The sequence below is a fragment of the Ruditapes philippinarum genome, unplaced genomic scaffold, assembly GCF_026571515.1.
Source record: "Ruditapes philippinarum isolate M1 unplaced genomic scaffold, ASM2657151v2 ctg1507_1_1_1_1, whole genome shotgun sequence".
Classification (NCBI taxonomy): Eukaryota; Metazoa; Mollusca; class Bivalvia; order Venerida; family Veneridae; genus Ruditapes; species Ruditapes philippinarum.
Genome location: NW_026859479.1, coordinates 112,607 through 123,372, shown reverse-complemented (window position 1 = coordinate 123,372; position 10,766 = coordinate 112,607). Strand labels below are relative to the sequence as shown.

The following is a 10,766-nucleotide window of genomic DNA, read 5'->3' as shown; positions in this document are numbered from 1 at the left end:
TTGTCACAAGATAATTTTACAATAGTATTAAACTTTGGATGACTACATCTGTTGTTGATTTGTAATGTTACTATACATAATTTGTATCAATAAGAAGTACACAAAAAGGATAATTATTTAATTATGATTTAATTACAAAATAATGACTTTCAACAGAACTCTATTAATTTATTTTATAGTCAGTTATTTTTCAATATTGTTTAAAGGACAATAATTATGGCCTTTTAACTTAGACAGTTTTTCAGCACCTAGTCATAGTTGATATTAACTTGCATCACTTTATAGAATACCATTCTATGTTCAGGTGAGAGCTTTGGGGCCAGTGCCACCCACTGCCCGCCCTTGGTCGGATTCTTATCAAATTTCAATACCTCAATACATGATGAATGGGTCTGTGGCCAATTGCCAGTCATCTATCATTATTTTGTGTGTATGTTTTGATTTATATAAAAACTCTGTAGAGTTCACAGTTTTAATTTGATTGTTATGAATATCAAACTTTGTCAAAATATTTATAATTTCATTTAAGTCATCTGCCACCATTGGGTCAAGAAAAAATGGTGTTTAAGGGTTAAAACTAGATCCCCAAGTGAAATAAAAAACAAACCGTTTAACTCTAGGTTTTACACTTTGATCAACTGTTATTGAAACTTGCTAAAGTGTCTGCCAAAGTTAAAACATGGGTCATAGAATACTTTGGTCAAAAACGATGTCGCAATAAAAAAAAAAATCCCCACAGAATGCCCAAAATGACAAAACTGAAAATGTTGCAGGCTTGGTTTGATTGATGCTGTTCATTGACAAAAGTGGCAAAAGCAAGCTACAGTCAACCTTTCCTAGAAATTCAAGAATTAAACATGTAATGGTAAAATATTGAATTTAGAAACATCCACAGATGTGTTCATATGGCAGATATCAAGGAACCTTAAATGTTTGTGCCATTCCATAAAATTTTGTGTATGGTCCCCAGGTAAAAAATTGGGTGTGCCTTATATGAGAAAACATGTGGCAAAACCAAATAAAACAACTTTTGTAAGGGAATCGGATGTTATGAAACCTGCATATCACAGAAGCAATCAAAGGACAAATTTAAAGGCAGGCAACATATCTTAAGGGTAGTCGTACACTGTACAGTACTCGGGTAGAAATACTGGAACCACTTGACTAGAAAAAAAGTTGAATAGAAAAAAAAGACCCCACTAACACAACAATAGTGCTGTGGTGAGCATTCTTAGAGAACAGAAAATATAACATCTCTGACAGAACAAGAAAATCTTTGTTAACACTCTTAAGGTCACAGTGTTGATTAGTTCTCCACCAATCTTTATCAAAGTATTTGTTTGACAGATATATCGGTCAGTATCTATTTATCTATTTGTATAATTATGATGAAAAAAAAATACAAATCTAAACAATAAAATATCTGCTCTTTAAATTGATTGTCCAGTATGCAAAAAAAAAAATGTTTTTACACTTTGGATTCTTGCTAATGACATAATTATGGCACCAAAATCTGTAGAGTCAGTATGCAAGCACATTTTTGCAGTCTGATCAAGCTCTACATATATACTTCTGACTAGTTAAATTCATTCTTATATAAGAATCAATGCATTGTTCCAGATTAGAAAAACAAATAATTATACAGAATAGCATGTTAAAGCCATAAACATAGGTAGTTTACTTTCAAAACTGCTAAAATTTACTCTGTTTTCTAGTCTTTGAATGTTACCTAGCTACTATAAAGCAGTTTTGTCAAAGTGATATAATTATGATTAATTGAATTTTATGAACCTTTGCAGTTTTTTGCCATATTTATAAGCATTATTAGTACAATACATGTATATGTAATAATGATTTTTTTTCTCTATCCCTTTTTATTGTCTAACATTTGCCCATCTTAGATTTTTTATTGTCTAACATTTGCCCATCTTAGATTTTTTATTGTCTAACATTTGCCCATCTTAGATTTTTTAGTGTCTAACGTTTGCCCATCTTGGACTGACATTTTTTCTTTTTGATTCCTCTGCTGTCATGTACTCCTTTGTCAAAAACTTTCTACTGATATGCATGGGTATCGCGAATAATTCATTTGTCATTTTTTTGAAGGGCAATTTTAACTGTGAAATTTGGACCTGTTTCCGAGAACTTAGATCAAACTTGTGTACAGCATCTGTTTCACCTATCATAGAGTAACCACCCATGATGTAAATGGCATGTTCATGGTACAGTGTTGCAAAGCCCATTAGCTGCGATCCTTTGGTCTCATTGATGACAGATGGGACAGAGTCTTCATTGTAGTGTATCATTTTGCCATTGGGACATGTAATGTATATATCTCTGTTAGAACAGCAAGCAGTCCCTAAGCTTAGAGTGAATGGGAGATTGTGATACAGTTTTGTACATGTATTAGAAATGGTATCGTAGCACTGAATATCCTTTATATAAACACCAGCTAAACTTCCAATTGAGCCACCAAATATGTAAATCCTTGATTTAATTGTTGCAAAGGCAGAATCATAGGTTGGAATTTCCATATTAAGAACAGTCTTCCAACATGCCTGTTTGATATCATACTTTTCGATACTTTGAACAACCATGAAAGCTTCTGAAGACACACCAGTGCCTCCTAAAACATAAACAGCTTGGTCAACATAGCCTGTAGCATGTGAGTGTCTGCCAGTTTTCATATCGGGTAGCCGAGTCCATTTATTCTCAGAAACAGAGAATTTGTAAAAACTATATGGGACAGAAGTTCCCCCTGACATGAAAATGGAATCTTCAGTTGCACAAGCAGCAAAGCCTGTCCCACCTTCACATACAGTGTTAGGTTCCAACATATACCATTTCTTTTGAGATAAGCTACAACATCCAATTTCAACACTAGAAAGTTTCGAACTTCTTTTTAAAACTATGAAAACTTTTTCTTTCCTTGGGTTACATGTGGAGCCACTTTTCATTGTATCTATAGCATTCTGAATTAACTTTTGACATTCTTTGTCACTTTTTACTACTTTATGGCTCTTTAAAATTTCCTCCAGAAATGATTTTTCAACTAAGGTCAACCTTACATCTATCAACAATTGACCTAGACTTTCTGGTTGATTATTGTTTAAAACCCATCCAAGTGTAAATTGTAAAACTTGTTTTTCATCATTGACATTAAGATTTTCTTCTTTTAGCAGTTTTTTAATGTCTGTCAAATTGAAACTTTTTTGCAGCTTCAAACAATTGATAGTATTGAAATTTTCAACAACGTATTTCCAGGCTTCATTAGAAAGAAACGGGCAATTATATGCTGCAGCAAAAGTCCAGATATCAACACAATTATTTGTATCAATTTGCATTGCAAGAAACTCTTCACACAATTTTTGTAAGGATTCAACCTGTAAATAAACAGCCGCTGACAGCAGATCTTGTGCATTAGACGTGTTCACTGGATTTTTCCCTGTGTATATATAACCCAGAATCACAGAAAACATTTCAGGCTGAATACCTTTAATTATAATTTCATCATCAGATTCTTCTTTCATTCCGGATGTAAACATAACTTGAAAATAAGATGACATTGCAGCAAGCAAAATTTTGTGACAAGAAAACATTTTACGACCAACTCGTATAGTAACATCCAAACACACTCTATGATCATTTAACAATTTTGGAACTTCCATTTCAAAAACCAAATTCCTTAGATATTTCAATTCAAGATTCACAACATGTTGAACAGATTCTCCTTTTGAAATTTTCTTTTTGCGAATTCTTTGGTCAACAGATAAGTCAAGTTGCAGGGAATGGATGATTTCAGTAATCTTACTACCAATTTCAACATCTCCATCATATAAAAACTCAACTAAATTCTCAATATCTGACTCTGTATATTCATTGGCTGACACCTGCCATTGTCCAACTTGGGTTTTACATGATTGCCTTATGTGGGACGAGAATACTGCCAAAACAAGTTTTATGCAGAGATACAGGCTTCTGTTTGGTCAAAAGTTGTGAGTCCAGAAGATATCCATCATGCCTAAGTTCTGCTAACTTTCTTGACAAATATTTGAAGTGAGAATTTGCCATTGATGTACAGTATGTACTACAAAGAGAAAAAAAGTAATTTTAATAAATCTATATTGTTAATATTTAGCTGGACAAACACAATGAGAGTATATAAAGTGATAAGCATCACCAATAACATTTTCATCTTAAGATAAGTTTATAAATACAAAGTAAAAGTATACAGTATATGTACATGTATAAAGTAACTTAAAAAAATCTTTTAATCTGATATTGATTTTAAAAATACCATTCATTTCCATGTTTAATTTTTTAAAATTGCAGAGAATGAAAGATTTGTGTGTGTTTCTCCTCTATAATCTGTATCATTAACATGATTTTTAAACTTTATTCAATTATCAAAAGAAAGTGTAAGTCTAATTTTTTAATTTCATTTATAGTTTCGTGGAATTAATTAACTTATAAGCTAGTTAATTAATTGATCTGTTGACTGGGTGGCCAAATAGAAGTTGAACTACAAAATATTTATTGGTAAGGGAACAGTAAAGTACGCTTTTATCAAAAACGTTAACACACCTTAAACTTGCTTCTCAGTTATGTCTAATCCACTATAAAATTAGCACGTACACATTCTGACAGGTATTTGTTGACATAATCACCTAGCACAAAGGGACGTAACTTCAAGTGAAAGCACTTCCGGGTTAATGAAAATAAAAATTTTGGATTAAAAACACCTTTTTCATACTAAGGATGTGTCTAGTATTGGGTGCAACAGGTTCTGGTAAAACTCTTCTTGTGAAAAGACTTGAAAATTCACGTATCCTTTTATAAGTAAATATCATAAAATACATGTAATTAATTGAGAAACTTGTCATATTTCGGACAGTAATTTTCGGTTATTTTTTTCTGTTCTAGTACAATGTATCACTGTTTATGGTTGTTTTAATGTAATCTAATGTAATGTTATATTTTTGATAATCATATAATGCAATGTGCGGCTAGACTTAAGAATCTTGTCGGAGGTTTTTTAAAATTTAAGAATTACCCAATATTTGTTTCTCTACAAAATCACTCAAATTACTGATTAGGGGTTAGGATTGTTTTGGGTTAGTGTTAGAGAGTTACATGGATTCTGCTACAGACAATGTGCTTGTATCCCAATAGCTACATGAAAAAAACCAAAACAATTTATGTTTGCCAGTTCAACAATTTCAGACAAATTGTTATTTATCATTAATTATTGTAAAAGATGTAGGTTATAAATATTTAAATGACATTTTCTTCATTTACACACTTTTTAACAACACTCACAGAGTGAGAAAAATGTGTTAAGCCTAACCAGCAATCCTGGGATGGAACCTGAGTGGGACAGTTGGAATACCATACTGTTGATGTACCAGCTGCCTACAGTGTATTCTACCCTAATTGAAAGTGATATTCAATACAGTGACATAACCTTATTGGGATTTTGTATGTGCAGATATTTTCTATGTAACTTTATTGGGTTTGATATATTACTGGGAGATCAATAAATTTGTGAAATATCTGGAATGACACTGAATAATACAAACTGAGTGATACAATAAACATCAAGGTACCAATCTTGGTGTAATTTAATTGTCAAGTGTGCATTTATAAATAGTCATAACACACTTTATAGTTTAAATTTTGTAATATAAAGCTCTGTGCTGTTGTATTTTGAATTCCTTTACTATAATCACAGCGGATGCTATTAAAAAGGGACCAGACTTTAGTTTTGAAGATATGCCAGCCACAATAGCTACTGTAAGTATGCAGAGTAACAAAGTTATTCATATATGATATACATGTATTTATTTTCTGGGCAGGCCTTGGATCAGGAAGGTTGTAGTTTACAGTCTCTGGGCTTGGGTCAGGGAGACCGTATTATTAAAATTGTAGTAATATTTGTGATATTGTCATTTGTTAGTTTATTGTTCAATTGCACTTTGCTTTGCTATATTTTTGGCTAAATATGGGGTGTTATATTTTTCTGGTCCTTAGGGATCATTGCTGCCAGCACTATTAAGTGTTGAGAATTGAGTACCGCTCAAGCCGGTGCTAGGGGGCGTGAGGGATTTTGCACTTTATCATAATACCTTATGTACAGACTCAATCAAAGATTCAAACCGAGTCTGCAATTTTCATGTAATTTTGTTGTGATTATAGCATTCGAGGGATCACTTTGTTTCCAGATTTTTATACTTCACAACAGCAGGTGTCAAGTGCTGTGTGGCAGCTGTAAAAGTTGCCCCATACTTCACTTCAGTGTTGTTATATTTTTCTGGTCCTTAGGAATCATTGATGCCAGCACTATTAAGTGTTGAGAATTGAGTAACGCTCAAGCTGGTGCTTGGGGGCGTGATGGATTTTGCACTTAATCATAATCCCTCATGTACAGTCTCAATCAAACCGAGTCTGCAATTTTCATGTAATTTTGTTGTGATTAATGCTTCTGAGGGATCACTTTGTTTACAGATTTTTATTTTAAACATGTTGGCATAAAAGATACTACCTGAATCACCATGAGTTTTGAATGTCTTGCAGTGAGTTTACCCTATTGATTTTATTACTAGCTATATAGCAATGTTTCCATGTCTTTGTAACTTATTTTACAGTAACTTAATTACTACATGACTACTAACATATAACTTGAGTTTATACATGTACTGTAATTTGAAGGTTGGTACCAATCTTGTGTCAGTGTCAGTAAATAGAAGACAGGAGATTACAATGAGGGAAATAGGTGGATGCATGGGTCCTATTTGGAAGAACTACTTTAAAGATGCCACAGCTGTTATGGTAAAGTTTGACAATATTTTCACATTTTACATCCGATTTTTTGGCCATTTAACGATAAGGAATTTGGTCCAATTCTTCTTTCCAAAAGGAATATTTTACCGCTTTAGCAAAATTTCCTATAAGAAAAGACAAACAAAATACTAAAATACTGTTTGTAGTTTGAAACCTTTTAAGCCTAAGATTACAAAGTAGTGCTTATTACAAACATTATGAAATACTAGGAAATGAACATGTATTTTACCTTTGCTGATTAAAAGCAAAGACTTTGTTTGTTTGCCATTTTTAAGCCGATTTTTATGCCCCCACAAAGTGTAAGTCTGTCCGTACGTCCCTAAATCTTGTGAACGCAACTCCTCTTAAACCGGATGGCAGATTTCCAGGGATGAACAACTTTAATGTGTAGATGGAAGTAAAGGAAGGAATTTTTGCTGCGACCAAATTTAACAGAATTATGGCCCTTTGTTGATTTTTTCACTATATACCATATATATGTTGTCAGTGGGGGCATCCGTGTCCTTTGGACACAGTTCTAGTTACTACCTTATCAATCTATTCAAGGAGAAATTTTAAACCAGTGAGCCAAGCAAAATAATGTTAATTTTAGTTTAATACAGGTCCTGTTTTTATAAACAATCTATCATATCATGGCTATAGGCCAGTAAATACTGTGCACATGGTTGGTGAACTTTATGATGATCATCTTTATTTCCTTTTCAGTATGTGGTTGATATATCAAATAGATTACAAGTAGCAGCATCATGTATACAGCTTCTGACAGTATTAGCTTCAGATGGTTTACCTCCAAAAATACCAGTTCTTATTGTTTTTAATAAAACGTAAGTGTGTAAAAGCTTTGCAGCCCATCTAAGCATGCAGTACTTTGTGTTGAGCTTTTGTAATAAGATGAATTCTGTTGTGTGTAATGTGTCATTATCTACTTTTTCCTAACGTACTGACTAGTATAAGATGCTTAATGTAGAACCTCCTTTCTTAAGGGTTCTAATTCCACACAGAGGGGACTTTTTATGCCCCCATTATTGGGGGGGGGGGGATTTAGATTCACCCTTGTCTGTCCATCCATGTGTGTATTTGTGCATTCGTTCGTGCATGCATGTGTTCTCATGTGTCACATGTAGCTCTAAAAGTTCTTGTGCTAGAGTCGACAAAATTTACAGAAATGTTGATCAGCATGTGAAGTTGTGTGTCTGGGGTTGGGAATATGGATTAGTTAAGTTTTGTTAGAGTTATTGCCCTTGACGTGGTAAACATTTTCAATTTGTGTCACAAGTAGCTCAAAAAGTATTTGACTTAGCGTCATAAAACTTTACAGCACCTTTGGTAAGCATGTGTTGTTTTGCACCTGTTGGTTTGCTTGTGAATGTATTCAGTTTTTATAGAGTTATTGCCCTTGACTTAGTGAAAAATTTGCAAATTTCAACTTGTATCATGCACAGCCCAAAAACTTTTCACCCATAGTGAAACTTTACAGAAATATTGGTCAGCATGTGTAGTTGTGCACCTGGAGTGTGATTGTAAATTAATTTAGTATTTCTAGAATTATTGCCCTTGACTTAAAAAATTGCGATTTCAGATTATGTTGCACATAATCTCAAAAAATATTTGACCTTTTTAATTAAGAGATATTTGCAGTTCTACTTATTTAAACTTTTTATTGCAAAAAGAGTAAAAATATTAAGGAATTTTTACAACTTAAAATGATTATATTTCTAAATCTGGATGGTAAACCTCCTTATTTTTTTGCTTATAGATTTAGAATTGTATCTAAAAATTATTATGGAATATAAAGCAATGCCCCTATGATTTATAACAAATCTGACTGGTTTTCTGAACCAACCCTCTTCAATTTCATCCAAACTGAGAGGTAGCTGTTTTAATGAACCATCCTATTTTTTACTAAGTGCTTTTCTTTGCTTTTCTTTGTTATTACTTTAGTTTAAAACTAAAGATGAAATAGAGACTTCTATTCTTTAGTCAATGAAAACATGTTTGTTGGTTATGTTCCATAACTGATACAAAATTTTAACTTGAATCATCAATACTTTTTAAAGAAGATGGTAAACAGTTTTAATTCTTATTATTTTTGTCAAGAATATGTTAATTTTAATACTACTAAGTTTTCAGTGACATTTAAAATATTGTATATTATACATCTAATGATCTAATACCTTATAACAACATCTTTGCCCTGTGGGGTAAGTTATTTATGTAGGTTTATACAGGGAAACAAATTTAAATACTGAACAAGTTTGATTCTGAAAAAACATAGTCTAGTGGACCTCTACAAAAGTTTATAAAGTCATATCGGCCTGCATTGCCGGTCACTAAATTTACTAAGATAAAACAAAAAACACATAATAATATTTTTGTGTGTATCTGCATGCCTAAAGCTTAGAAATTTGATATGTAGCATGGTAATCCTGAACAAAAGTTAAATAAATCTTGTGACTTTAACATACACACAGTTATAATAAAAACATTTTTTCTGACTTTGACATACACACAGTTATAATAAAAACTGTTAAGACAATACTCTTTATAGATAAACCAAAAGCTTTGTTAATAGTGTCAGTATTAAAAGTGCTTAGGACTTTAAAGGATTTCTGGCCAAAATTAATGGGTTCAAACCCTGTCAGAGGCTCGTGGTTGTTTCTTTATGCAAGAACTTTTACACTCATTGCTTAGTGCCGGTTGGTCCCAGGAACAAATTCATTTTAGTGTGTCAATAAACTTATTGCTGCCTACATAATGGAACTAAAATAAGTTCTATATAGAGTCACTTACCATTATTAAGATTATTTTGACCATTTCTTTATGATTGTAATTTCCTTTTTGTTAGTCTAAAATTATATGCAATATCTTATTGTATTCTCTTTCAGCAACCATGCCAATGACCATGTACGGTTATGGTCTTGGAAGAAAATATTTTCATATGTAAATGTTTTAATACTATTTCAGGGATATGCCAGGCAAGCTTACCAAAGGTGAAATAGAGACATTATTTCGTTTAAGTGACATTAAAAGTCATTGTGATAGACCACTTGAACATATAGAGGTCAGTGCATGTACTGGACAAGGAATTCATAAAGTCATCAAGTGGATGGAACAAAATTGTTTTGGGAAATGATTTAGGAGGATGGATTATTAGACGTAGAAATCATCAAACAAGAGATTAGAGCATTTAACCTAGATATGCTTTACCAGGAATGCTGTCTTGTTCTGTAGCATCATGAAAAGGTTCATTCTAATACTGTATGTGACAGTTCTCATTGGAAGTTAGTGGATCAAATCCTGTTAATTTATCACTCATTGATTGTTTAGATGGGTATAAAACAATTTAGCTTCAGCAACGAATGCATAGCTTTCAGTACCATGTGCAAAATGTGTAGTTTTTTTTGTTTTTTTGTTGTTGTTTTTTTCTTCAGAACATGTACTTTTTGTTGTTTTTGCTTGTAAAACTTAAAAAGAAAATTTTATGATTTGAAAATGATAGCTTTAATTAAAAGTATCGAATGATACATTGTATAAATCAGTATTAATCCATGGAAATTTTTGTATGTTAAGTTTTAAGCTAGTCTTTTAACTAGATGTTTGCACTTATGAAGACACTTCCTATAAGGCCTTCTCGACCTTAGTACAGTAGTACATGTTTTATGAGGTGTTTTACTACACACAAGAGCAACTGGACCGACAATGAGCCCAGGGCGGTACCTATATAGGTCGGAGTCGTTTTTGTCCTGGAAATGACGAAGACAGTATTTTAATTAATAACAAATTTATTAAGTCCAAAGTATCGCATAAGAATGATGCATGCATTATAACAAATGTTGTAAACATATAATAATTTTAACACAAAAGTTTATAATGCATATCAATTAATACATAATGATAATGTCAAGTTACATGTATCTTATATCATG

At 32.3% G+C, this 10,766-nt stretch overlaps 2 protein-coding genes across 2 annotated transcripts; one reads left to right on the top strand and one right to left on the bottom strand.

Moving 5' to 3' along the window:
* Window positions 1–1,491: 1,491 nt before the first annotated feature.
* On the bottom strand, window positions 1,492–4,692 carry LOC132756651 (kelch repeat and BTB domain-containing protein 12-like). The gene is made up of 2 exons (XM_060747783.1): window positions 4,585–4,692; window positions 1,492–4,087 (listed from the first exon to the last, which is right to left on the bottom strand). The coding sequence occupies exon 2, from the start codon at window positions 3,666–3,668 to the stop codon at window positions 1,971–1,973; it is 1,698 nt and encodes a 565-aa protein (XP_060603766.1). The 5' UTR covers window positions 3,669–4,087; window positions 4,585–4,692; the 3' UTR covers window positions 1,492–1,970.
* LOC132756652 (ADP-ribosylation factor-like protein 16) lies at window positions 4,655–10,497 on the top strand. Its single transcript, XM_060747785.1, has 5 exons — window positions 4,655–4,825; window positions 5,732–5,793; window positions 6,709–6,828; window positions 7,546–7,664; window positions 9,805–10,497. Exons 1-5 carry the CDS (start codon window positions 4,759–4,761, stop codon window positions 9,971–9,973), a joined length of 537 nt encoding a protein of 178 aa, XP_060603768.1. The 5' UTR covers window positions 4,655–4,758; the 3' UTR covers window positions 9,974–10,497.
* The last annotated feature ends 269 nt before the right edge of the window (window positions 10,498–10,766 follow it).

Bases quoted from the DNA above. Each gene is read 5' to 3' on its own strand.
- LOC132756652 (XM_060747785.1), top strand. From the start codon at position 4,759: ATGTGTCTAGTATTGGGTGCAACAGGTTCTGGTAAAACTCTTCTTGTG. The intron at 4,826-5,731 runs GTATCCTTTTAT...CTATAATCACAG, and splicing joins GAAAAGACTTGAAAATTCAC to CGGATGCTATTAAAAAGGGA. The intron at 7,665-9,804 runs GTAAGTGTGTAA...ATACTATTTCAG, and splicing joins CTTATTGTTTTTAATAAAAC to GGATATGCCAGGCAAGCTTA.
- LOC132756651 (XM_060747783.1), bottom strand. From the start codon at position 3,668: ATGGAAGTTCCAAAATTGTTAAATGATCATAGAGTGTGTTTGGATGTT.